The sequence below is a fragment of the Nerophis ophidion genome, linkage group LG19 (assembly GCF_033978795.1).
Source record: "Nerophis ophidion isolate RoL-2023_Sa linkage group LG19, RoL_Noph_v1.0, whole genome shotgun sequence".
In the NCBI taxonomy this organism is placed as follows: Eukaryota; Metazoa; Chordata; class Actinopteri; order Syngnathiformes; family Syngnathidae; genus Nerophis; species Nerophis ophidion.
This window is the reverse complement of record NC_084629.1, coordinates 1499353-1523651: the sequence shown is the minus strand read 5'-3', so window position 1 is coordinate 1523651 and position 24299 is coordinate 1499353. Positions and strand designations below refer to the sequence as shown.

The following is a 24299-nucleotide window of genomic DNA, read 5'->3' as shown; positions in this document are numbered from 1 at the left end:
AATTGCAATTTAGTAAACTAAAGCGGCCGTATTGTCATGTGTTGCAATGTTAATATTTCATCATTGATATATAAACTATCAGACTGCGTGGTGGCTAGTAGTGGCTTTTAGTAGGCCTTTAAGTCTCCCCCATCTTTAAAAACACTTTTGTGTGTAAACTTTAATGAAGGGTCTTTGAACTCACCACAGTTATGTGCAATGGGATGCAAAAGTGAAACTTGCACATAACTTTCTCCTAAAGTGCAAATGATAAATGATATTGACACTTCCTCATATTCATATTTTATTATTACCTGACACTTCCTGCTATGCTCATATTTATGATCTTGTATTATTACCTTGTAAAAATGTGGCCTAGATGGTGCAGGTGTAGCTAATGTCTGGCAGTCTGGTACTAGACTGGCCTGTAGTCAGTGGTCAGATGACTGAAAGGATGCCTGCAGATACAAAAAGTGTCGCTCAAACCAGCTAATTTTTTTAGGTTTTACTAGAAATTCGGGATTTCCTGAAATTCTTTGACAGTATAGTTCTATTCTATTAACATGTGACTTGGCGCCATCTTGTGGTAAAAGCCTCCACCATGGAAGTGAAGAAGAGGAGGATGTGATGTCTCCTCCTCTGAAGAAGAAGAAGTGCATGAGTAGTAGAAGAAGAAGAAGAAGAGCAGGATGTGATGTCTCCTCCTCCTTTGAAAAAGTGCATGAGTAGTAGTAGAAGAAGAAGAGGAGGATGTGATGTCTCCTCCTCCTTTGAAAAAGTGCATGAGTAGTAGAAGAAGAAGAAGAAGAGGAGGATGTGATGTCTCCTCCTCCTTTGAAAAAGTGCATGAGTAGTAGAAGAAGAAGAAGAGGAGGATGTGATGTCTCCTCCTCCTTTGAAAAAGTGCATGAGTAGTAGAAGAAGAAGAAGAGGAGGATGTGATGTCTCCTCCTCCTTTGAAAAAGTGCATGAGTAGTAGAAGAAGAAGAAGAGGAGGATGTGATGTCTCCTCCTCCTTTGAAAAAGTGCATGAGTAGTAGAAGAAGAAGAAGAGGAGGATGTGATGTCTCCTCCTCCTTTGAAAAAGTGCATGAGTAGTAGAAGAAGAAGAAGAAGAGGAGGATGTGATGTCTCCTCCTCCTTTGAAAAAGTGCATGAGTAGTAGAAGAAGAAGAAGAGGAGGATGTGATGTCTCCTCCTCCTTTGAAAAAGTGCATGAGTAGTAGAAGAAGAAGAAGAGGAGGATGTGATGTCTCCTCCTCCTTTGAAAAAGTGCATGAGTAGTAGAAGAAGAAGAAGAGGAGGATGTGATGTCTCCTCCTCCTTTGAAAAAGTGCATGAGTAGTAGAAGAAGAAGAAGAGGAGGATGTGATGTCTCCTCCTCCTTTGAAAAAGTGCATGAGTAGTAGAAGAAGAAGAAGAGGAGGATGTGATGTCTCCTCCTCCTTTGAAAAAGTGCATGAGTAGTAGAAGAAGAAGAAGAAGAGGAGGATGTGATGTCTCCTCCTCCTTTGAAAAAGTGCATGAGTAGTAGAAGAAGAAGAAGAGGAGGATGTGATGTCTCCTCCTCCTTTGAAAAAGTGCATGAGTAGTAGAAGAAGAAGAAGAAGAGGAGGATGTGATGTCTCCTCCTCCTTTGAAAAAGTGCATGAGTAGTAGAAGAAGAAGAAGAGGAGGATGTGATGTCTCCTCCTCCTTTGAAAAAGTGCATGAGTAGTAGAAGAAGAAGAAGAAGAGCAGGATGTGATGTCTCCTCCTCCTTTGAAAAAGTGCATGAGTAGTAGAAGAAGAAGAAGAGGAGGATGTGATGTCTCCTCCTCCTTTGAAAAAGTGCATGAGTAGTAGTAGAAGAAGAAGAAGAGGAGGATGTGATGTCTCCTCCTCCTTTGAAAAAGTGCATGAGTAGTAGAAGAAGAAGAAGAGGAGGATGTGATGTCTCCTCCTCCTTTGAAAAAGTGCATGAGTAGTAGAAGAAGAAGAAGAAGAGCAGGATGTGATGTCTCCTCCTCCTTTGAAAAAGTGCATGAGTAGTAGAAGAAGAAGAAGAGCAGGATGTGATGTCTCCTCCTCCTTTGAAAAAGTGCATGAGTAGTAGAAGAAGAAGAAGAAGAGGAGGATGTGATGTCTCCTCCTCCTTTGAAAAAGTGCATGAGTAGTAGAAGAAGAGCAGGATGTGATGTCTCCTCCTCCTTTGAAAAAGTGCATGAGTAGTAGAAGTAGAAGAAGAGCAGGATGTGATGTCTCCTCCTCCTTTGAAAAAGTGCATGAGTAGTAGAAGAAGAGCAGGATGTGATGTCTCCTCCTCCTTTGAAAAAGTGCATGAGTAGTAGAAGAAGAAGAAGAGGAGGATGTGATGTCTCCTCCTCTGAAGAAGAAGAAGTGCATGAGTAGTAGTAGAAGAAGAAGAGGAGGATGTGATGTCTCCTCCTCCTTTGAAAAAGTGCATGAGTAGTAGAAGAAGAAGAAGAGGAGGATGTGATGTCTCCTCCTCCTTTGAAAAAGTGCATGAGTAGTAGAAGAAGAAGAAGAAGAGCAGGATGTGATGTCTCCTCCTCCTTTGAAAAAGTGCATGAGTAGTAGAAGAAGAAGAAGAGCAGGATGTGATGTCTCCTCCTCCTTTGAAAAAGTGCATGAGTAGTAGAAGAAGAAGAAGAAGAGGAGGATGTGATGTCTCCTCCTCCTTTGAAAAAGTGCATGAGTAGTAGAAGAAGAGCAGGATGTGATGTCTCCTCCTCCTTTGAAAAAGTGCATGAGTAGTAGAAGAAGAGCAGGATGTGATGTCTCCTCCTCCTTTGAAAAAGTGCATGAGTAGTAGAAGTAGAAGAAGAGCAGGATGTGATGTCTCCTCCTCCTTTGAAAAAGTGCATGAGTAGTAGAAGAAGAGCAGGATGTGATGTCTCCTCCTCCTTTGAAAAAGTGCATGAGTAGTAGAAGAAGAAGAAGAGGAGGATGTGATGTCTCCTCCTCCTTTGAAAAAGTGCATGAGTAGTAGAAGAAGAAGAAGAGGAGGATGTGATGTCTCCTCCTCCTTTGAAAAAGTGCATGAGTAGTAGAAGAAGAAGAAGAAGAGCAGGATGTGATGTCTCCTCCTCCTTTGAAAAAGTGCATGAGTAGTAGAAGAAGAAGAAGAGCAGGATGTGATGTCTCCTCCTCCTTTGAAAAAGTGCATGAGTAGTAGAAGAAGAAGAAGAAGAGGAGGATGTGATGTCTCCTCCTCCTTTGAAAAAGTGCATGAGTAGTAGAAGAAGAGCAGGATGTGATGTCTCCTCCTCCTTTGAAAAAGTGCATGAGTAGTAGAAGAAGAAGAAGAGCAGGATGTGATGTCTCCTCCTCCTTTGAAAAAGTGCATGAGTAGAAGAAGAAGAGGAGGATGTGATGTCTCCTCCTCCTCCTCCTCCCCTGCAGGCTCCATCCTGAAGAGGGAGAAGCGTGTGTGCCCGAGGAGGAGAGTCCACTTTGAGAAGGTGACGGTGTTCTACTTCAGCCGGTGCCAGGGCTTCACCAGCGTGCCCAGCCAGGGTGGCAGCACTCTGGGCATGTCTGAGCACCACAGCTGGGTGAGACACTTCTCACTGGGGGAGTTTGCCACGGAGCAGGAGAGACTCCATCGAGGCCTGCTGAGAGAACACCTGAAGGAGGAGAAGCTCAACTCCATCAAGGTCAAGGTGAGGTCACTCACTTGCTGCTAGTTTGAGTTTGCCCCAAGCTTTTTTTGGCCCCAAACTAAATTGTTCTCTTGCCCCATTCTGGCTTTTAGGACCACTTGTGCCACATGCCAGGGGTTACAGTTGTAGCACTTTAGCAGCCAGGTCCATCCTAAAGCCACGTAGCACTTTAGCAGCCAGGTCCATCCTAAAGCCACGTAGCACTTTAGCAGCCAGGTCCATCCTAAAGCCACGTAGCATTTTAGCAGCCAGGTCCATCCTAAAGCCACGTAGAACTTTAGCAGCCAGGTCCATCCTAAAGCCACGTAGAACTTTAGCAGCCAGGTCCATCCTAAAGCCACGTAGCACTTTAGCAGCCAGGTCCATCCTAAAGCCACGTAGCATTTTAGCAGCCAGGTCCATCCTAAAGCCACGTAGAACTTTAGCAGCCAGGTCCATCCTAAAGCCACGTAGCACTTTAGCAGCCAGGTCCATCCTAAAGCCACGTAGCACTTTAGCAGCCAGGTCCATCCTAAAGCCACGTAGCACTTTAGCAGCCAGGTCCATCCTAAAGCCACGTAGCACTTTAGCAGCCAGGTCCATCCTAAAGCCACGTAGCACTTTAGCAGCCAGGTCCATCCTAAAGCCACGTAGAACTTTAGCAGCCAGGTCCATCCTAAAGCCACGTAGCACTTTAGCAGCCAGGTCCATCCTAAAGCCACGTAGCACTTTAGCAGCCAGGTCCATCCTAAAGCCACGTAGCACTTTAGCAGCCAGGTCCATCCTAAAGCCACGTAGCACTTTAGCAGCCAGGTCCATCCTAAAGCCACGTAGCACTTTAGCAGCCAGGTCCATCCTAAAGCCACGTAGCACTTTAGCAGCCAGGTCCATCCTAAAGCCACGTAGCACTTTAGCAGCCAGGTCCATCCTAAAGCCACGTAGCACTTTAGCAGCCAGGTCCATCCTGTGTATATATATATATATACACATACGCTGTATATAATGCGTATGTCCATATGTATATTATACACACACACACACACATATATATATATATATGTGTGTGTGTGTGTGTGTGTAACCTGTATGTAACTTGAATAAAGCAGTGTAGAAGTAGTAAGTAAAAGAGTAAATGACATTGATGGGTCCAACATCAGCACCTGTGTCGAGCTCACAGAATGAAACCCTGTGTCGGCGCACATGTTGTGTTTAGGAAGTCACGTGATCAATCATGAGCTGTTTGGGTCACATGACTGATGCGCCAACTGTGTCGCACTGAAGTCTGCACGCCAGCCTAAGTTTAGAAGGAAGTGTGTTTGTCAAGGAGCTGCTGCTGCTAACAGAATCCTCCTACTTCTCTGCTTTGTCATTTATGGAGGTCAGAGATCATGGAGCAGACATAGGCCTAAAAAAAGATTCCTGCCGTGTGGCAATATTTTGATCTTATATAAATAAAAAAGGTATTTGTGTTCATTTCCTTGTCGTTTCATCAGTTCTCTCAAAGTTTCTACTCGATCTGTTAGTAAGGCTGTAACGGTGCGTGTATTTGTATTGAACAGTTTCAATACGGGGGGTTTTCTAAGCTAAAGTCTTGACAAGCTGCTTTGCTTCTTCTGCCTCAGCACCCAGCATTGTCCCACCCACACAACCATCTGCTTACATTGAAAAGCAGTGACAGCTAATCCCTTCGATAGCTCAGTTGGTAGAGCGGGGGACTGTGGTTGCTTATCCTGAGTTCCTTCGCCCAGGGTCACATACCTGCGGCAACCTCGCCCAGGGTCACATACCTGCAGCAACCTCGCTCAGGGTCACAAACCTGCAGCAACCTCGCCCAGGGTCACATACCTGCAGCAACCTCGCTCAGGGTCACAAACCTGCAGCAACCTCGCCCAGGGTCACATACCTGCAGCAACCTCGCCCAGGTTCACAAACCTGCAGCAACCTCGCCCAGGGTCACATACCTGCAGCAACCTCGCTCAGGGTCACATACCTGCAGCAACCTCGCCCAGGGTCACATACCTGCAGCAACCTCGTTCAGGGTCACAAACCTGCAGCAACCTCGCTCAGGGTCACAAACCTGCAGCAACCTCGCTCAGGGTCACAAACCTGCAGCAACCTCGCCCAGAGTCACATACATGAAGCTACCTCAGGGTCACATACTTGCAGCAACCTCGCCCAGCGTGTCTTTCTCGCTCTTCCCAAGAGCAACCCACTACCGGGTTTTATGCTTGCCGCATTAGGTCACGTGACTGAGTGACGTAATGACGCATGCGGTCACGTGACCGAGTGACGTAATGACGGACGCAAGGACAGCTTAAACGCCGAAAATAAATAGAAGTGCTATTTAATGGTGTTTTGTGAGCCAGGTTACATTTGACTACTTGCATAATTGACCTTCGACAATTGAAGAAGTGTAAAGCAGACCAAGGAGCGTGACCTTTGAAGCTCTCAACAGGCAGCATTTAACAAACAATACATCTGATTGGTTTGCTCCCTAAGCGCAGATTGAGGCTTCTGGGGTCCAAACACTTAGTTTGGGCCCAGGAAAAAGAGGTGAGCTTACCTGTAGCCTCTTTCATCTTTTCTTTTTTTCCAATGCCTTTTAGTCCAAAGATTTACTTTGTGATGTTGCTGCTCTGCAAGACCGCTGGACTAAGTTCTGAGCAGCCAAACTTTTCTGGAGTGCTGGTGTGAGCTGTCAATTAGGCCGATTGTGCTCACCTGTGTCAATTAGGCCGATTGTGCTCACCTGTGCCAATTAGGCCGATTGTGCTCACCTGTGCCAATTAGGCCGATTGTGCTCACCTGTGCCAATTAGGCCGATTGTGCTCACCTGTGCCAATTAGGCCGATTGTGCTCACCTGTGCCAATTAGGCCGATTGTGCTCACCTGTGCCAATTAGGCCGATTGTGCTCACCTGTGCCAATTAGGCTGATTGTGCTCACCTGTGGAGAGGTGAGGCTGATGTCATCAGCAACCCCCCCCCCTCACCCCCCACAGATCGCTACAACACCCATTAGCCGCATCTTTCAAGCGTTTCTTATCTTTAAAATACAAAAACAAATCCAAATCCACCCTGGTGGCTCCTGAGCGCCACCCTGGTGGCTCCTGAGCGCCACCCTGGTGGCTCCTGAGCGGCACCCTGGTGGCTCCTGAGCGCCACCCTGGTGGCTCCTGAGCGCCACCCTGGTGGCTCCTGAGCGCCACCCTGGTGGCTCCTGAGCGCCACCCTGGTGGCTCCTGAGCGCCACCCTGGTGGCTCCTGAGCGCCACCCTGGTGGCTCCTGAGCGCCACCCTGGTGGCTCCTGAGCGGCACCCTGGTGGCTCCTGAGCGCCACCCTGGTGGCTCCTGAGCGGCACCCTGGTGGCTCCTGAGCGCCACCCTGGTGGCTCCTGAGCGGCACCCTGGTGGCTCCTGAGCGCCACCCTGGTGGCTCCTGAGCGCCACCCTGGTGGCTCCTGAGCGCCACCCTGGTGGCTCCTGAGCGCCACCCTGGTGGCTCCTGAGCGGCACCCTGGTGGCTCCTGAGCGCCACCCTGGTGGCTCCTGAGCGCCACCCTGGTGGCTCCTGAGCAGCACCCTGGTGGCTCCTGAGCGCCACCCTGGTGGCTCCTGAGCGCCACCCTGGTGGCTCCTGAGCGGCACCCTGGTGGCTCCTGAGCGCCACCCTGGTGGCTCCTGAGCGCCACCCTGGTGGCTCCTGAGCGGCACCCTGGTGGCTCCTGAGCGCCACCCTGGTGGCTCCTGAGCGCCACCCTGGTGGCTCCTGAGCGCCACCCTGGTGGCTCCTGAGCGCCACCCTGGTGGCTCCATGGAGCTTTTTGAAAATGTATGAAAATGGTAAAAAAGAGATATACAATATATTTTTAGTTGTAATATGGTTTGTGTAGGAAGACACACACAACACAAACCTCCCTAATTGTTAGAAAACCCACCACTTAATGTTTGTGTTCTTATGAGAAAATTTGGCAAGTGCCGTTTTGTCCGACTAATTTCAGCAGCCCTTGAACTCAGCGTTGTGTGGACTGTGACTCAACAACTTTCTCCGACGCTGCAACAGAAAGACCTGCTTTTTGCCACTCCTTTGTCTCATCTTGTCCACCAAATGTTTTATACTGTGCATAAATGCACAAAGGTGAGCTTAGTTGATACAGTATTGACTTGTTCTGGACTCCTTATCTGGCATATTTACATCATGTGTTGCCATTATAACACTTTCAATTTTTTGCGGCTCCAGAGAGATTACTTTTCAGTTTTTTTGGTCCAATCTGTCAACATTTTGGGTTGCCGACCCCTGCCCTAAAGTGTCTTCATGTTGGGACTGTAAGTGGGTTGTACTTGTATAGCACTATTCTACCTTCAAGGTACTCAAAGCGCTTTGACACTACTTCCACATTCACACACACATTCACACACTGATGTGCCATGCAAGGCCCTAACCACCATCAGGAGCAAGGGTGAGGTGTCTTGCTCAAGGACACAAGGGAGGTGAGGAGGTTGGTAGAAGGTGGGGATGGAACCAGGAACCCTCAGGTTGCTGGCACGGCCCCCCTCTGTGACGTAGCATACTTGGGGCACTAGTTTATGTCTGTTCTTCTAAATCAACTACATTCACAGTCACTCTTGCATCTTCTGCATTGTCTCGTTGAAGCTGACCAAGAACGGCACGGTGGAGTCGGAGGAGGCCGACGCTCTCACCGCCGAGGACATTTCCGATGACGACATCGACCTGGACAACACGGAAGTGGACGAATACTTCTTCCTGCAGCCGCTCACCACCAAAAAGAGGCGGGCTCTGCTGCGCACTTCGGGCGTGAAGAAGATCGACGTGGAAGAGAAGCATGAACTTCGGGCCATCAGGATGTCCCGCGAGGACTGCGGCTGTGACTGCAGGATCTTCTGTGAGCCCGAGACCTGCGCCTGCAGCAAGGCTGGAATCAAGTGCCAGGTCAGATCTTCCGTCTCGCTTCACCCTCTCCAACATTTCCCAAGTCAATGACATCTCTCCTCCGTCCTCTTTGCTGCCGACAATAAGCTGGAGCGTCCTGCTTCTTCACCTGCGACACAATCCTCCACTTATTTAGTCCTTAGTCAGGCGGGGGAAGATCCAAGATCTCTTTTCCAAGGGCGAGCTGGCCAGGAGGGAAGCAGCAAGGTTGCGTTCAAAAGCCTAAACAAGACATCAAACATGAGAAGGTGGAGTCATGCAGGCCAGGTGGACTCCAGGTTCTCCATCAGGGAACCCATTCTAAAAGTCACTTCGTAAAATACAATCACAAACTGAGAAATAAAGCAGAAAGGCTTCATGTGATGAGAAAAAGCTGAATATTAATACCATTGTTGGTTAATATCAACACAAAGCTTTGCCTTTTAATAATTGCACTCATTTTTATAATCAGATTCATCACGTTTTTGAAGTCAGGAAATAATCAAAGGTGGATTGAAACCTGCTTCAAAAAGAGCTTCATACTTCTGCACAAATGCAACTTTATTGTCAAACAAGAACATGTTTCATCCTGTCATTTATTTGTTCAAATTGTGAACAAATGAACAAGTAGATGAATAATCAATTTTTACAGTTTGTCCCTCATAATGTGTACAAAATACTCGGTGTAGAAATGAGACAATATGCATAATTAGGAGTCTGTTTATGAAATTAATTGATTTAATGTATCAAAACTGAATGTGTTTATTAAGTTGTTGATTAATGAGACAATATGTTACTGCATAATTAGGAGTCTGTTTGTTTACTTACTACTAAAAGACAAGTTGACTATTTTATTGAAGGACTAAACGAGAATAATAAACATATGTTTCATGTACACTAACCTTTTTGTTATAATAAAGACAATAATGACATTTTTTGTTCTCCCCTTTATTTACCATGAATTGATGAAGTGGACCCCGACTTAAACAAGTTGAAAAACTTATGGGGGTGTTACGGAATATGTACTGTACTGTGCAATCTACTAATAATATGTACTGTACTGTGCAATCTATTAATAATATGTACTGTACTGTGCAATCTAATATGTACTGTACTGCACAATCTAATATGTACTGTACTGTGCAATCTACTAATAATATGTACTGTACTGTGCAATCTAATATGTACTGTACTGTGCAATCTATTAATGATATGTACTGTACTGTGCAATCTAATATGTACTGTACTGTGCAATCTATTAATGATATGTACTGTACTGTGCAATCTAATATGTACTGTACTGCACAATCTAATATGTACTGTACTGTGCAATCTATTAATAATATGTACTGTACTGTGCAATCTAATATGTACTGTACTGCACAATCTAATATGTACTGTACTGTGCAATCTACTAATAATATGTACTGTACTGTGACATCTAATATGTACTGTACTGTGCAATCTATTAATAATATGTACTGTACTGTACAATCTAATATGTACTGTACTGTGCAATCTAATATGTATTGTACTGTACAATCTAATATGTACTGTACTGTACAATCTAATATGTACTGTACTGTACAATCTAATATGTACTGTACTGTACAATCTAATATGTACTGTACTGTGCAATCTAATATGTACTGTACTGTGTAATCTAATATGTACTGTACTGTACAATCTAATATGTACTGTACTGTACAATCTAATATGTACTGTACTGTGCAATCTACTAATAATATGTACTGTACTGTACAATCTAATATGTACTGTACTGTGCAATCTAATATGTATTGTACTGTACAATCTAATATGTACTGTACTGTGCAATCTAATATGTACTGTACTGCACAATCTAATATGTACTGTACTGTGCAATCTACTAATAATATGTACTGTACTGTGCAATCTAATATGTACTGTACTGTGCAATCTATTAATAATATGTACTGTACTGTACAATCTAATATGTACTGTACTGTGCAATCTAATATGTATTGTACTGTACAATCTAATATGTACTGTACTGTACAATCTAATATGTACTGTACTGTACAATCTAATATGTACTGTACTGTGCAATCTAATATGTACTGTACTGTGTAATCTAATATGTACTGTACTGTACAATCTAATATGTACTGTACTGTGCAATCTAATATGTATTGTACTGTACAATCTAATATGTACTGTACTGTACAATCTAATATGTACTGTACTGTACAATCTAATATGTACTGTACTGTGCAATCTAATATGTACTGTACTGTGTAATCTATTAATAATATGTACTGTACTGTACAATCTAATATGTACTGTACTGTGCAATCTATTAATAATATGTACTGTACTGTACAATCTAATATGTACTGTACTGTGCAATCTAATATGTATTGTACTGTACAATCTAATATGTACTGTACTGTACAATCTAATATGTACTGTACTGTACAATCTAATATGTACTGTACTGTGCAATCTAATATGTACTGTACTGTGTAATCTAATATGTACTGTACTGTACAATCTAATATGTACTGTACTGTGCAATCTAATATGTACTGTACTGTACAATCTAATATGTACTGTACTGTGCAATCTAATATGTACTGTACTGTGTAATCTAATATGTACTGTACTGTACAATCTAATATGTACTGTACTGTACAATCTAATATGTACTGTACTGTGCAATCTAATATGTACTGTACTGTACAATCTAATATGTACTGTACTGTACAATCTAATATGTACTGTACTGTGCAATCTAATATGTACTGTACTGTGTAATCTAATATGTACTGTACTGTACAATCTAATATGTACTGTACTGTGCAATCTAATATGTACTGTACTGTACAATCTAATATGTACTGTACTGTGCAATCTAATATGTACTGTACTGTGTAATCTAATATGTACTGTACTGTACAATCTAATATGTACTGTACTGTACAATCTAATATGTACTGTACTGTCCAATCTAATATGTACTGTACTGTACAATCTACTAATACAAGTTTCAATCAATCAACTAAAAATGTAGCAAAGTATGGACATCCATTTTGGTAGCGGTAGCAACAGAATATGAGTCATATATGTAAACACTGTGCCAGCTTCCCAAGCAGCCATCCACACATGGAAAAAAGGAGCCCCAACAGTGACATGATAAATGCTGTGCTTGTATGTGATGAATGATGGCAGACTAGGAAGAACCTGACCCAAGTTGACTTTCCTTCAGGTGGACCGCATGTCCTTCCCCTGCGGCTGCAGCAAGGACGGCTGCAGCAACTCCAGCGGCCGGGTGGAGTTCAACCCCGTCCGAGTGCGGACGCACTTCCTGCACACCATCATGAGGATGCAGATGGACAGGAGTCGGGAGCAGGAGCAGCGCGCCCCCCCCAACGGTTACCACGGCAACCACCCTCTGGAGCAGTCCCAGCACAGGTTGGACTTCGCTCTGCCCGACGTGATGGAGGAGGAGGAGGAGGAGGAGGATGACGAGGAGGAAGAGGAGGACAGCAGCAGCGTTTTCAGCAGCATTTCTGATTCCAGCACTCACACCTTAGTCCACAGTGAGGAGGAGGAGGAGGATGAAGAGGAGAGGTCAGACTCAGGTCACAGCCAGGTGGTGCCCTTGACCCCCCTGCTGGGCTACGGACACCACCTGCACACTTACCTGACTAACTCTTCCCCAGGTGACTACTATCAGCTGGGGGCTTCTAGCTCCGCCCCTAAAGCACACGTGACCTCATTCCAAGAGCCAATCAGCACAGGGGCCTTCTCCCATCAGATCCTGGATCAATACCCTCAAGTCTCCCATCCGACCCTGGATCAATATCCCCAAGTCTCCACCTGTGGCACACCCAGGCAGGACCAGCAGGACCAGCAGGACCAGCAGGACCAGCTGTCCAAAGTGGACTTCATGTACCCACTGGAGAACCACACGCACTTTCACAACTTCCTCAACAACAACAACAATAACACACAGCCGCACAATATGAACACACATGAGTCGATACAGTCACACAACATCAACACACAGGTGTCGACACAGTCACACAACGTGAACACACACGAGTTGACACAGTCGCACAACGTGAACACATGTGAGTCGACACAGTCGCACAACGTGAACACACATGAGTTGACACAATCGCACAATGTGAACACACATGAGTTGACACAGTTGCACAACATGAACACACATGAGTCGACACAGTCGCACAACGTAAACACACAGGAGTCGACACAGTTGCACAACGTGAACACACACGAGTTGACACAGTCACACAATGTGAACACACGTGAGTCGACACAGTCGCACAACATGAACACACATGAGTCGACACAGTCACACAATGTGAACACACGTGAGTCGACACAGTCGCACAACATGAACACACATGAGTCGACACAGTCGCACAACGTAAACACACAGGAGTCGACACAGTTGCACAACGTGAACACACACGAGTTGACACAGTCACACAACGTGAACACACAGGAGTCGACACAGTCGCACAACATGAACACACATGAGTCGACACAGTCGCACAACGTGAACACACATGAGTCGACACAGTCGCACAACGTAAACACACATGAGTTGACACAGTCACACAAAGTGAACACACAAGAGTCGACACAGTCGCACAACGTGAACACACATGAGTCGACACAGTCGCACAACGTGAACACACATGAGTTGACACAGTTGCACAACGTGAAGACACAGGAGTCGACACAGTCGCACAATGTGAACACACACGAGTTGACACAGTCACACAACGTAAACACACAGGAGTCGACACAGTTGCACAACGTGAACACACACGAGTTGACACAGTCACACAACGTAAACACACAGGAGTTGACACAGTCGCACGACGTGAACACACAGGAGTCGACACAGTCGCACAACGTGAACACACAGGTGTCGACACAGTCGCACAACGAGAAGACACAGGAGTCGACACAGTCGCACAACGTGAACACAAAGGTGTCGACACAGTCGCACAACGAGAAGACACAGGAGTCGACACAGTCGCACAACGTGAACACACAGGTGTCGACACAGTGGCACAACGAGAAGACACAGGAGTCGACACAGTCGCACAACGAGAAGACACAGTCGCACAACATGAAAACACAGTTGCACAACGTGAAGACACAGTCGCACAACGAGAAGACACAGTCGCACAATGTGAACACACAGGAGTCAACACAGTCGCACAACGAGAAGACACAGGAGTCGACACAGTCGCACAACGTGAACACACAGGAGTCGACACAGTCGCACAACGTGAAGACACAGTCGCACAACGAGAAGACACAGGAGTCGACACAGTCGCACAACGAGAAGACACAGTCGCACAACGAGAAGACACAGTCGCACAACGAGAAGACACAGTCGCACAACGTGAAGACACAGTCGCACAACGTGAAGACACAGTCGCACAACGTGAAGACACATCCCGAGCTGAAGTTCCTAGCGATCAGCAGCAAGAAGTTGTCTCTCCCGGCCGTGTGAAAGACGGTGTGAGTGAAGTTGTGTTCTTTTGAAGGAGGCACATCGCTGGCCTTTTGCGTTGGACCCCCAGGTGTGTTTCCATCAGCGACATCCCGGGTTTAGTCCCCACTGCAACTTTGAGGACATCCGGCCGTCTTTGATTCTTTTCTATGTTTGTGTGTCACTTGGTTGGACTTTGCTTAGGACTGAAATGTAAACGTCTTCTTCTCTTTTCCACGCATGTCCTTCTCGGCGTGAGTGCAGGGGAAGAAAAGCTGTCTGCCAGAAGACAAAGATGGAGTCCCTAAATATTGTGCTTGTTTTTGCCGACTGTTCTATGCTTTTCTAGGGCTTGAAGAGCATGACTTTGTAGACTGGGAGCAGCAAAGGTGAGATTGAAGGCCAAGATGTTGTTTACCAAGACTGGAACGGTGGATAAGTGGGTTTGTTTGTTTTTTTATCATTCAAGCATATTCATTATTAGCACTTTGAAATGTCTCCAAACGTTCAGATCCAAATTCCTACTGAAGACAGCAAGTAAGATCCAAAAGTGCGTCCTAAGTGATGTGTTTGCTGATTATGGATGTTGTCACAGTTTGATGCTGCAATGATAATGTTTGCTGCGTCTCGCTGCCCTAAAAATTGCCAGGACTTGCATCAAAAAGATGACAATCACAGCTTAGTAAAAGAGGAGTTTAATCAAATTAATTTGTCGAGATGAGCCATTGGAAAAGGAAAATGCACTTCTTAAAGTCCCAAAAGAAATGTCTTAATAATCCCAATATTGGACTTGTGTGTTTTGGCCAAAGCTGCCAGTGTAGATTCTGAGCTCTTGTATTTATTCTCTCATATTTAGCTTGAATGATTATATTGAATTGTGTATTTATTGTGGAAAGTCAATATTGAGTCATTTGCTGTGTTGTAAAGCTTCACTTTTTTAATTTAAGATTTGTGGAATGCATGTTTTGCACAATGTGGTAGCTTTTATTTGATCGTAAATTGTAAATTAAAAAAATGTCTTCGTTCTCATTTTCGACCTGGTTTTGGAATCCATGTCATGACGTCATGTTCCCGGGAGGGCGAAGACGGTCAGCAGCGCCCTCTGGTGGTCAGTGCCAGTAGGGTCAATTCCCGAGTCTTAGCAAAATAAAATATGAGCCTCAATCATGTCCAAGCAGCTTCAGGACAAAATAAAGCTATTTCTATATTGTTTATTTCTCAGTCATTACTGGCCACAGAATCAAAAATGTAAGGCTGGTGAGGTTTGCAGCAATTATGACATCTCAAACCAATCACTTGTGGTCATTCAATAAAATTAATTCCTCAACTGCTAATCATCTAAGTCAGAAAATGTAAAAGAAGCATCTAGAAAAGAACAACAAATGCAGAATAAAACAACAAACAAGGCACAGGAATACATTTGCCGTATAAAAAGACATTTTTGAAGGACATGTCCACGTTTGTGTTTCGGCTTTGAACTCGCAGTCTAATTAGGACACAAATTGTAAGTGTGATCAATCTGGAGATTGGATTGGATGCTGTCTCACAAGATGGACAAAAGTCTTGGGACACATTGGCTCTTCATTTTTCCAAGGCTTTGTAGGAACAGCAATGTCATGTACAAATCCAAGTCCTACTTGAATGACTTGGAAAGAAGAACCCTGGCCTCAACTCCAAACAACCTCTGGGATGAAAAGAGCTCGTAATGAGGGCAAGACAGGTAACCTGTGGACTAAATGTTCCCCAGAGACACCTTGGTAGACCTCCCAATACTTTTGTCCACATAATGGCCCTCATTTTTCCAAGCGTCTGTGACGTTCACTTTCTCAAGTCCAATCTCCTCCCTGCGGTGAGTTCTCCCAAAGTGGGTAAATACATGAAAGGGGTCAGATGAAGAACCAGAGCTGGTGCTGGTCCCAGGGGTCAGATGAAGAACCAGAGCTGGTGCTGGTCCCAGGGATCAGATGAAGAACCAGAGCTGGTGCTGGTCCCAGGGGTCAGATGAGGAACCAGAGCTGGTGCTGGTCCCAGGGGTCAGATGGAGAACCAGAGCTGGTGCTGGTCCCAGGGGTCAGATGAAGAACCAGAGCTGGTGCTGGTCCCAGGGGTCAGATGAAGAACCAGAGCTGGTGCTGGTCCCAGGGGTCAGATGAAGAACCAGAGCTGGTGCTGGTCCCAGGGGTCAGATGAAGAACCAGAGCTGGTGCTGGTCCCAGGGGTCAGATGAAGAACCAGAGCTGGTGCTGGTCCGAGGGGTCGCAGGCGGCCAGAGAAGGATGCTCAGAGCGGGCGCTCAGACACAAGTCCCTTGCTGGCAAGTACAATAACTGCTTCTATTTGAAAAGCCAAAGAAAAACAACGTTTTCTCCAAAAGTCCTGGATTGGGCAGAAATGTGCTCGGGGTGAAACTGACATGGTTGAGCTGCCATTCCTGCTGCGGTCCCACCAAGGTGTTCCCGCCCTTGTACTGGCACACCTCCAGCTTGACGGCCTCCTCGGCGCCATGCAGGCACAGCTCCTTCTGGATGTTGTGGCGGACCTCCTGATGTGTGGACAACTCAAAATACTGCGAGTGCAAGGATGACAAAAGTCATTGAGATGAAACTAGGACTCCAATTCTTTGGCCCACCGACCTGGTTCCCTCCCATTCCGTGACACGGGTACATGATCAGATGTTTGCCCCCCTCGTTGTTCTCGCCTGCATCCAAGCAAGAGTCTTTGCCCACGTTCTTCACCTGCACACAAACCCAGGAGAAAGACTGAAACAAGTTGAGAGTGAGCGCTGGAGAGGTTTGGACGAAGCGGTCTTACCGCACCGAAGCGCTGAGGGTTGAGATCAGGCATGAAGATCTCTGGGTAGACCTCCTTCAAATACCAAGAGAAGCCTTTGCACTGCAGCTGAGTGCGGAGGTCCACACGTCTGGAGACGTCGCCGAAGGCTTTCTGGGGGAAGAACAAACACAAAGGATGCTTGTGGGACCACAACATTAGGGACGCCTGCGATCACACTTCGGGACTTTGGACCCCAACTAAGACGTATTCCTTGACAAGAATACCTGCTTTGACAGGTGTTGGGGATTTCAGATGCTTAGAAACAGCAAATCCAAGGACAAAAGCCCACAGCTTGTTTTTCTTAAGGTTTCACTTTCATCAAGCGCTAAAATATCCCACTCTAGTCGACTGGCCTTGAACGCACCGTAGTCAAGTGCTGTGCGACAAAGTGAAGTTTATGAGGTCAGAAGTCATAAATGTGCACTTGTCACTTTATTCATTCTTAGTTTAACAGCAGCAACGATATTTATCCTGCGCACTTATTCTCAAAAGTACACAATAACTCAACTACAGCGAAAACCACTCTTAAATCCTTTGTGTTCTGCCCTCATAGTCCTGCTGTGTTCAGGGAACTATTCACTGACTTTGGAAACATCAACAACAACAACATTTGGATGAAACTCAAACATTCACCTAATCACTCTAGTATCACCACATATAGATACTGTATCGGTACTACTGCAGTGTCACTGTCTTGCAGTGACACAACAACAACAACTAACTGTCTTGTGGTGATTGTGACAAAACTGACACAACAACAACAACTAACTGTCTTGTAGTGATTGTGACAAAGCTGACACAACAACAACAACTAACTGTCTTGTGGTGATTGTGACAAAGCTGACACAACAACAACAACTAACTGTCTTGTAGTGATTGTGACAAAGCTGACACAACAACAACAACTAACTGTCTTGTAGTGATTGTGACAAAGCTGACACAACAACAACAACTAACTGTCTTGTAGTGATTGTGACAAAGCTGACACAACAACAACTAACTGTCTTGTAGTGATTGTGACAAAGCTGACACAACAACAACTAACTGTCTTGTGGTGATTGTGACAAAGCTGACACAACAACAACAACTAACTGTCTTGTGGTGATTGTGACAAAACTGACACAACAACAACAACTAACTGTCTTGTAGTGATTGTGACAAAGCTGACACAACAACAACAACTAACTGTCTTGTGGTGATTGTGACAAAGCTGACACAACAACAACAACTAACTGTCTTGTGGTGATTGTGACAAAGCTGACACAACAACAACAACTAACTGTCTTGTAGTGATTGTGACAAAGCTGACACAACAACAACAACTAACTGTCTTGTAGTGATTGTGACAAAGCTGACACAACAACAACAACTAACTGTCTTGTAGTGATTGTGACAAAGCTGACACAACAACAACAACTAACTGTCTTGTAGTGATTGTGACAAAGCTGACACAACAACAACTAACTGTCTTGTAGTGATTGTGACAAAGCTGACACAACAACAACTAACTGTCTTGTGGTGATTGTGACAAAGCTGACACAACAACAACAACTAACTGTCTTGTAGTGATTGTGACAAAGCTGACAACAACAACAACTAACTGTCTTGTAGTGATTGTGACAAAGCTGACACAACAACAACAACTAACTGTCTTGTAGTGATTGTGACAAAGCTGACACAACAACAACAACTAACTGTCTTGTAGTGATTGTGACAAAGCTGACACAACAACAACTAACTGTCTTGTAGTGATTGTGACAAAGCTGACACAACAACAACAACTAACTGTCTTGTAGTGATTGTGACAAAGCTGACACAACAACAACAACTAACTGTCTTGTAGTGATTGTGACAAAGCTGACACAACAACAACTAACTGTCTTGTGGTGATTGTGACAAAGCTGACACAACAACAACAACTAACTGTCTTGTAGTGATTGTGACAAAGCTGACACAACAACAACAACTAACTGTCTTGTAGTGATTGTGACAAAGCTGACACAACAACAACAACTAACTGTCTTGTAGTGATTGTGACAAAGCTGACACAACAACAACAACAACTAACTGTCTTGTAGTGATTGTGACAAAGCTGACACAACAACAACAACTAACTGTCGTGTAGTGATTGTGACAAAGCTGACACAACAACAACAACTAACTGTCTTGTAGTGATTGTGACAAAGCTGACACAACAACAACAACTAACTGTCTTGTAGTGATTGTGACAAAGCTGACACAACAACAACAACAACTAACTGTCTTGTAGTGATTGTGACAAAGCTGACACAACAACAACTAACTGCTCATGAGAGACTCTTCTCCAGAAGAACAACAGTAGCACACTTCAAGTCTTTTCTTGGTGTTGTTAAAAACTATCTTAGCGGTTAGCTTGGCTATTAGCATGCTTGCTAATAGCCTACTGATAGCAGGACTTAGTGAAGTCAGGTGTGGTCCTTCTGTCACCTGTGAGACATTTAGCAGCTTTAGGCTCTCATGTGTGAAATAGCCTGCACTTCATGAACATTAGTCCATGTTGCCATTTGTCTTAAGTCCATGTTGAGACTTGTCCTGAGTCCATGTTGAGACTTGTCCTAAGTCCATGTTGACACTTGTCCTAAGTCCATGTTGACACTTGTCCTAAGTCCATGATGAGACTTGTCCTAAGTCCATGTTGAGACTTGTCCTAAGTCCATGTTGAGACTTGTCCTAAGTCCATGTTGAGACTTGTCCTAAGTCCATGTTGAGACTTGTCCTAAGTCCATGTTGACACTTGTCCTAAGTCCATGTTGACACTTGTCCTAAGTCCATGTTGACACTTGTCCTAAGTCCATGTTGACACTTGTCCTAAGTCCATGTTGACACTTGTCCTAAGTCCATGTTGACACTTGTCCTAAGTCCATGTTGACACTTGTCCTAAGTCCATGTTGACACTTGTCCTAAGTCCATGTTGACACTTGTCCTAAGTCCATGTTGACACTTGTCCTAAGTCCATGTTGACACTTGTCCTAAGTCCATGTTGACACTTGTCCTAAGTCCATGTTGACACTTGTCCTAAGTCCATGTTGACACTTGTCCTAAGTCCATGTTGAGACTTGTCCTAAGTCCAAGTTGACACTTGTCCTAAGTCCAAGTTGACACTTGTCCTAAGTCCAAGTTGACACTTGTCCTAAGTCCATGTTGAGACTTGTCCTAAGTCCATGTTGAGACTTGTCCTAAGTCCATGTTGAGACTTGTCCTAAGTCCATGTTGAGACTTGTCCTAAGTCCATGTTGAGACTTGTCCTAAGTCCATGTTGAGACTTGTCCTAAGTCCATGTTGAGACTTGTCCTAAGTCCATGTTGAGACTTGTCCTAAGTCCATGTTGAGACTTGTCCTAAGTCCATGTTGAGACTTGTCCTAAGTCCATGTTGAGACTTGTCCTAAGTCCATGTTGAGACTTGTCCTAAGTCCATGTTGAGACTTGTCCTAAGTCCATGTTGAGACTTGTCCTAAGTCCATGTTGAGACTTGTCCTAAGTCCATGTTGAGACTTGTCCTAAGTCCATGTTGAGACTTGTCCTAAGTCCATGTTGACACTTGTCCTAAGTCCATGTTGACACTTGTCCTAAGTCCATGTTGACACTTGTCCTAAGTCCATGTTGACACTTGTCCTAAGTCCATGTTGACACTTGTCCTAAGTCCATGTTGACACTTGTCCTAAGTCCATGTTGACACTTGTCCTAAGTCCATGTTGACACTTGTCCTAAGTCCATGTTGACACTTGTCCTAAGTCCATGTTGACACTTGTCCTAATTCCATGTTGAGACATGTCCTAAGTCCATGTTGAGACTTGTCCTAAATCCATGTTGCCATTTGTCTTAAGTCCATGTTGACACTTGTCCTAAGTCCATGTTGCCATTTGTCTTAAGTCCATGTAGACACTTGTCCTAAGTCCATGTAGACACTTGTCCTAAGTCCATGTAGACACTTGTCCTAAGTCCATGTTGCCATTTGTCTTAAGTCCATGTTGACACTTGTCCTAAGTCCATGTTGACACTTGTCCTAAGTCCATGTTGACACTTGTCCTAAGTCCATGTTGACACTTGTCCTAAGTCCATGTTGACACTTGTCCTAAGTCCATGTTGACACTTGTCCTAAGTCCATGTTGAGACCTGTCCTAAGTCCATGTTGACACTTGTCCTAAGTCCATGTTGAGACTTGTCCTAAGTCCATGTTGACATTTGTCCTAAGTCCATGTTGACATTTGTCCTAAGTCCATGTTGAGACTTGTCCTAAGTCCATGTTGAGACTTGTCCTAAGTCCATGTTGACATTTGTCTTAAGTCCATGTTGAGACTTGTCCTAAGTCCATGTTGACATTTGTCTTAAGTCCATGTTGAGACTTGTCCTAAGTCCATGTTGAGACTGGTCCTAAGTCCATGTTGACACTTGTCCTAAGTCCATGTTGACACTTGTCCTAAGTCCATGTTGAGACTTGTCCTAAATCCATGTTGAGACTTGTCCTAAGTCCATGTTGAGACTTGTCCTAAGTCCATGTTGAGACTTGTCCTAAGTCCATGTTGAGACTTGTCCTAAGTCCATGTTGAGACTTGTCCTAAGTCCATGTTGAGACTTGTCCTAAGTCCATGTTGACACTTGTCCTAAGTCCATGTTGAGACTTGTCCTAAGTCCATATTGAGACTTGTCCTAAGTCCATGTTGAGACTTGTCCTAAGTCCATGTTGAGACTTGTCCTAAGTCCATGTTGAGACTTGTCCTAAGTCCATGTTGAGACTTGTCCTAAGTCCATGTTGAGACTTGTCCTAAGTCCATGTTGAGACTTGTCCTAAGTCCATGTTGAGACTTGTCCTAAGTCCATGTTGAGACTTGTCCTAAGTCCATGTTGAGACTTGTCCTAAGTCCATGTTGAGACTTGTCCTAAGTCCATGTTGAGACTTGTCCTAAGTCCATGTTGAGACTTGTCCTAAGTCCATGTTGAGACTTGTCCTAAGTCCATGTTGAGACTTGTCCTAAGTCCATGTTTAGACTTGTCCTAAGTCCATGTTGAGACTTGTCCTAAGTCCATGTTGAGACTTGTCCTAAGTCCATGTTGAGACTTGTCCTAAGTCCATGTTGAGACTTGTCCTAAATCCATGTTGAGACTTGTCCTAGTCCATGTTGAGACTTGTCCTAAGTCCATGTTGAGACTTGTCCTAAGTCCATGTTGAGACTTGTCCTAAGTCCATGTTGAGACTTGTCCTAAGTCCATGTTGACACTTGTCCTAAGTCCATGTTGAGACTTGTCCTAAGTCCATGTTGAGACTTGTCCTAAGTCCATGTTGAGACTTGTCCTAAGTCCATGTTGAGACTTGTCCTAAGTCCATGTTGAGACTTGTCCTAAGTCCATGTTGAGACTAGTCCTAAGTCCATGTTGAGACTTGTCCTAAGTCCATGTTGAGACTTGTCCTAAGTCCATGTTGAGACTTGTCCTAAGTCCATGTTGAGACTTGTCCTAAGTCCATGTTGAGACTTGTCCTAAGTCCATGTTGAGACTTGTCCTAAGTCCATGTTGAGACTTGTCCTAAGTCCATGTTGAGACTTGTCCTAAGTCCATGTTGAGACTTGTCCTAAGTCCATGTTGAGACTTGTCCTAAGTCCATGTTGACACTTGTCCTAAGTCCATGTTGAGACTTGTCCTAAGTCCATGTTGAGACTTGTCCTAAGTCCATGTTGAGACTTGTCCTAAGTCCATGTTGAGACTTGTCCTAAGTCCATGTTGAGACTTGTCCTAAGTCCATGTTGAGACTTGTCCTAAGTCCATGTTGAGACTTGTCCTAAGTCCATGTTGACAGTTGAACAGTGGCCTAGAAAGTGGGAACATTTTGAGATAAAGGGTACCTACTTTCCTGGCTATCTGCCCAGCTTGCTGATTTCGACGGTAGAAGATCTCCTTGTAGTCGTCCATCCAGACCTCGGCCAGTCTGACTTGGTTGCGGGCGATCACCTGAGTGCCCTTTGGAAAGGTGTGAGGGCTCTTTGTGCGGAAAACATGGCCGACGACAGAACACGGGATGATCTCCAGCTGCCCGCCGCACTGCCAGACCTGCAGAACATCACATGCTAGACCTGCAGAACATCACATGCTAGACCTGCAGAACATCACATGCTAGACCTGCAGAACATCACATGCTAGACCTGCAGAACATCACATGCTAGACCTGCAGAACATCACATGCTAGACTTGCAGAACATCACATGCTAGACTTGCAGAACATCACATGCTAGACCTGCAGAACATCACATGCTAGACCTGCAGAACATCACATGCTAGACTTGCAGAACATCACATGCTAGACCTGCAGAACATCACATGCTAGACCTGCAGAACATCACATGCTAGACCTGCAGAACATCACATGCTAGACCTGCAGAACATCACATGCTAGACTTGCAGAACATCACATGCTAGACCTGCAGAACATCACATGCTAGACCTGCAGAACATCACATGCTAGACCTGCAGAACATCACATGCTAGACCTGCAGAACATCACATGCTAGACTTGCAGAACATCACATGCTAGACCTGCAGAACATCACATGCTAGACCTGCAGAACATCACATGCTAGACCTGCAGAACATCACATGCTAGACCTGCAGAACATCACATGCTAGACCTGCAGAACATCACATGCTAGACCTGCAGAACATCAAATGCTAGACTTGCAGAACATCACATGCTAGACTTGCAGAACATCACATGCTAGACCTGCAGAACATCACATGCTAGACCTGCAGAACATCACATCCTAGACCTGCAGAACATCACATGCTAGACCTGCAGAACATCACATGCTAGCCCTGCAGAACATCACATGCTAGACCTGCAGAACATCACATGCTAGACCTGCAGAACATCACATGCTAGACCTGCAGAACATCACATGCTAGACCTGCAGAACATCACATGCTAGACCTGCAGAACATCAAATGCTAGACTTGCAGAACATCACATGCTAGACTTGCAGAACATCACATGCTAGACCTGCAGAACATCACATGCTAGACCTGCAGAACATCACATGCTAGACCTGCAGAACATCACATGCTAGACCTGCAGAACATCACATGCTAGACCTGCAGAACATCACATGCTAGACTTGCAGAACATCACATGCTAGACTTGCAGAACATCACATGCTAGACCTGCAGAACATCACATGCTAGACCTGCAGAACATCACATGCTAGACTTGCAGAACATCACATGCTAGACCTGCAGAACATCACATGCTAGACCTGCAGAACATCACATGCTAGACCTGCAGAACATCACATGCTAGACCTGCAGAACATCACATGCTAGACTTGCAGAACATCACATGCTAGACCTGCAGAACATCACATGCTAGACCTGC

At 45.0% G+C, this 24299-nt stretch overlaps 2 protein-coding genes across 3 annotated transcripts in view; one reads left to right on the top strand and one right to left on the bottom strand.

The window, feature by feature from the left end:
* The window catches only part of LOC133537860 (cysteine/serine-rich nuclear protein 3-like), a 17196-nt gene extending 1402 nt beyond the window's left edge, over positions 1-15794 (top strand). Inside the window, exons 2-4 of the mRNA XM_061878945.1 lie at positions 3385-3644; positions 8277-8573; positions 11800-15794. Of these exons, the coding sequence (XP_061734929.1) occupies positions 3385-3644; positions 8277-8573; positions 11800-14091 (2849 nt within the window). The 3' untranslated portion in view covers positions 14092-15794. The remainder of the gene's footprint in view (positions 1-3384; positions 3645-8276; positions 8574-11799) is intronic.
* The window catches only part of galnt3 (UDP-N-acetyl-alpha-D-galactosamine:polypeptide N-acetylgalactosaminyltransferase 3 (GalNAc-T3)), a 34015-nt gene continuing 24465 nt past the window's right edge, over positions 14750-24299 (bottom strand). For both annotated transcript variants that reach the window (XM_061878949.1, XM_061878948.1), the window contains 5 exons: positions 22784-22984; positions 16882-17013; positions 16704-16805; positions 16484-16636; positions 14750-16403 (listed from right to left, as the gene is read on the bottom strand). In XM_061878949.1, the coding sequence (XP_061734933.1) occupies positions 16290-16403; positions 16484-16636; positions 16704-16805; positions 16882-17013; positions 22784-22984 (702 nt within the window). In that variant the 3' untranslated portion in view covers positions 14750-16289. The remainder of the gene's footprint in view (positions 16404-16483; positions 16637-16703; positions 16806-16881; positions 17014-22783; positions 22985-24299) is intronic.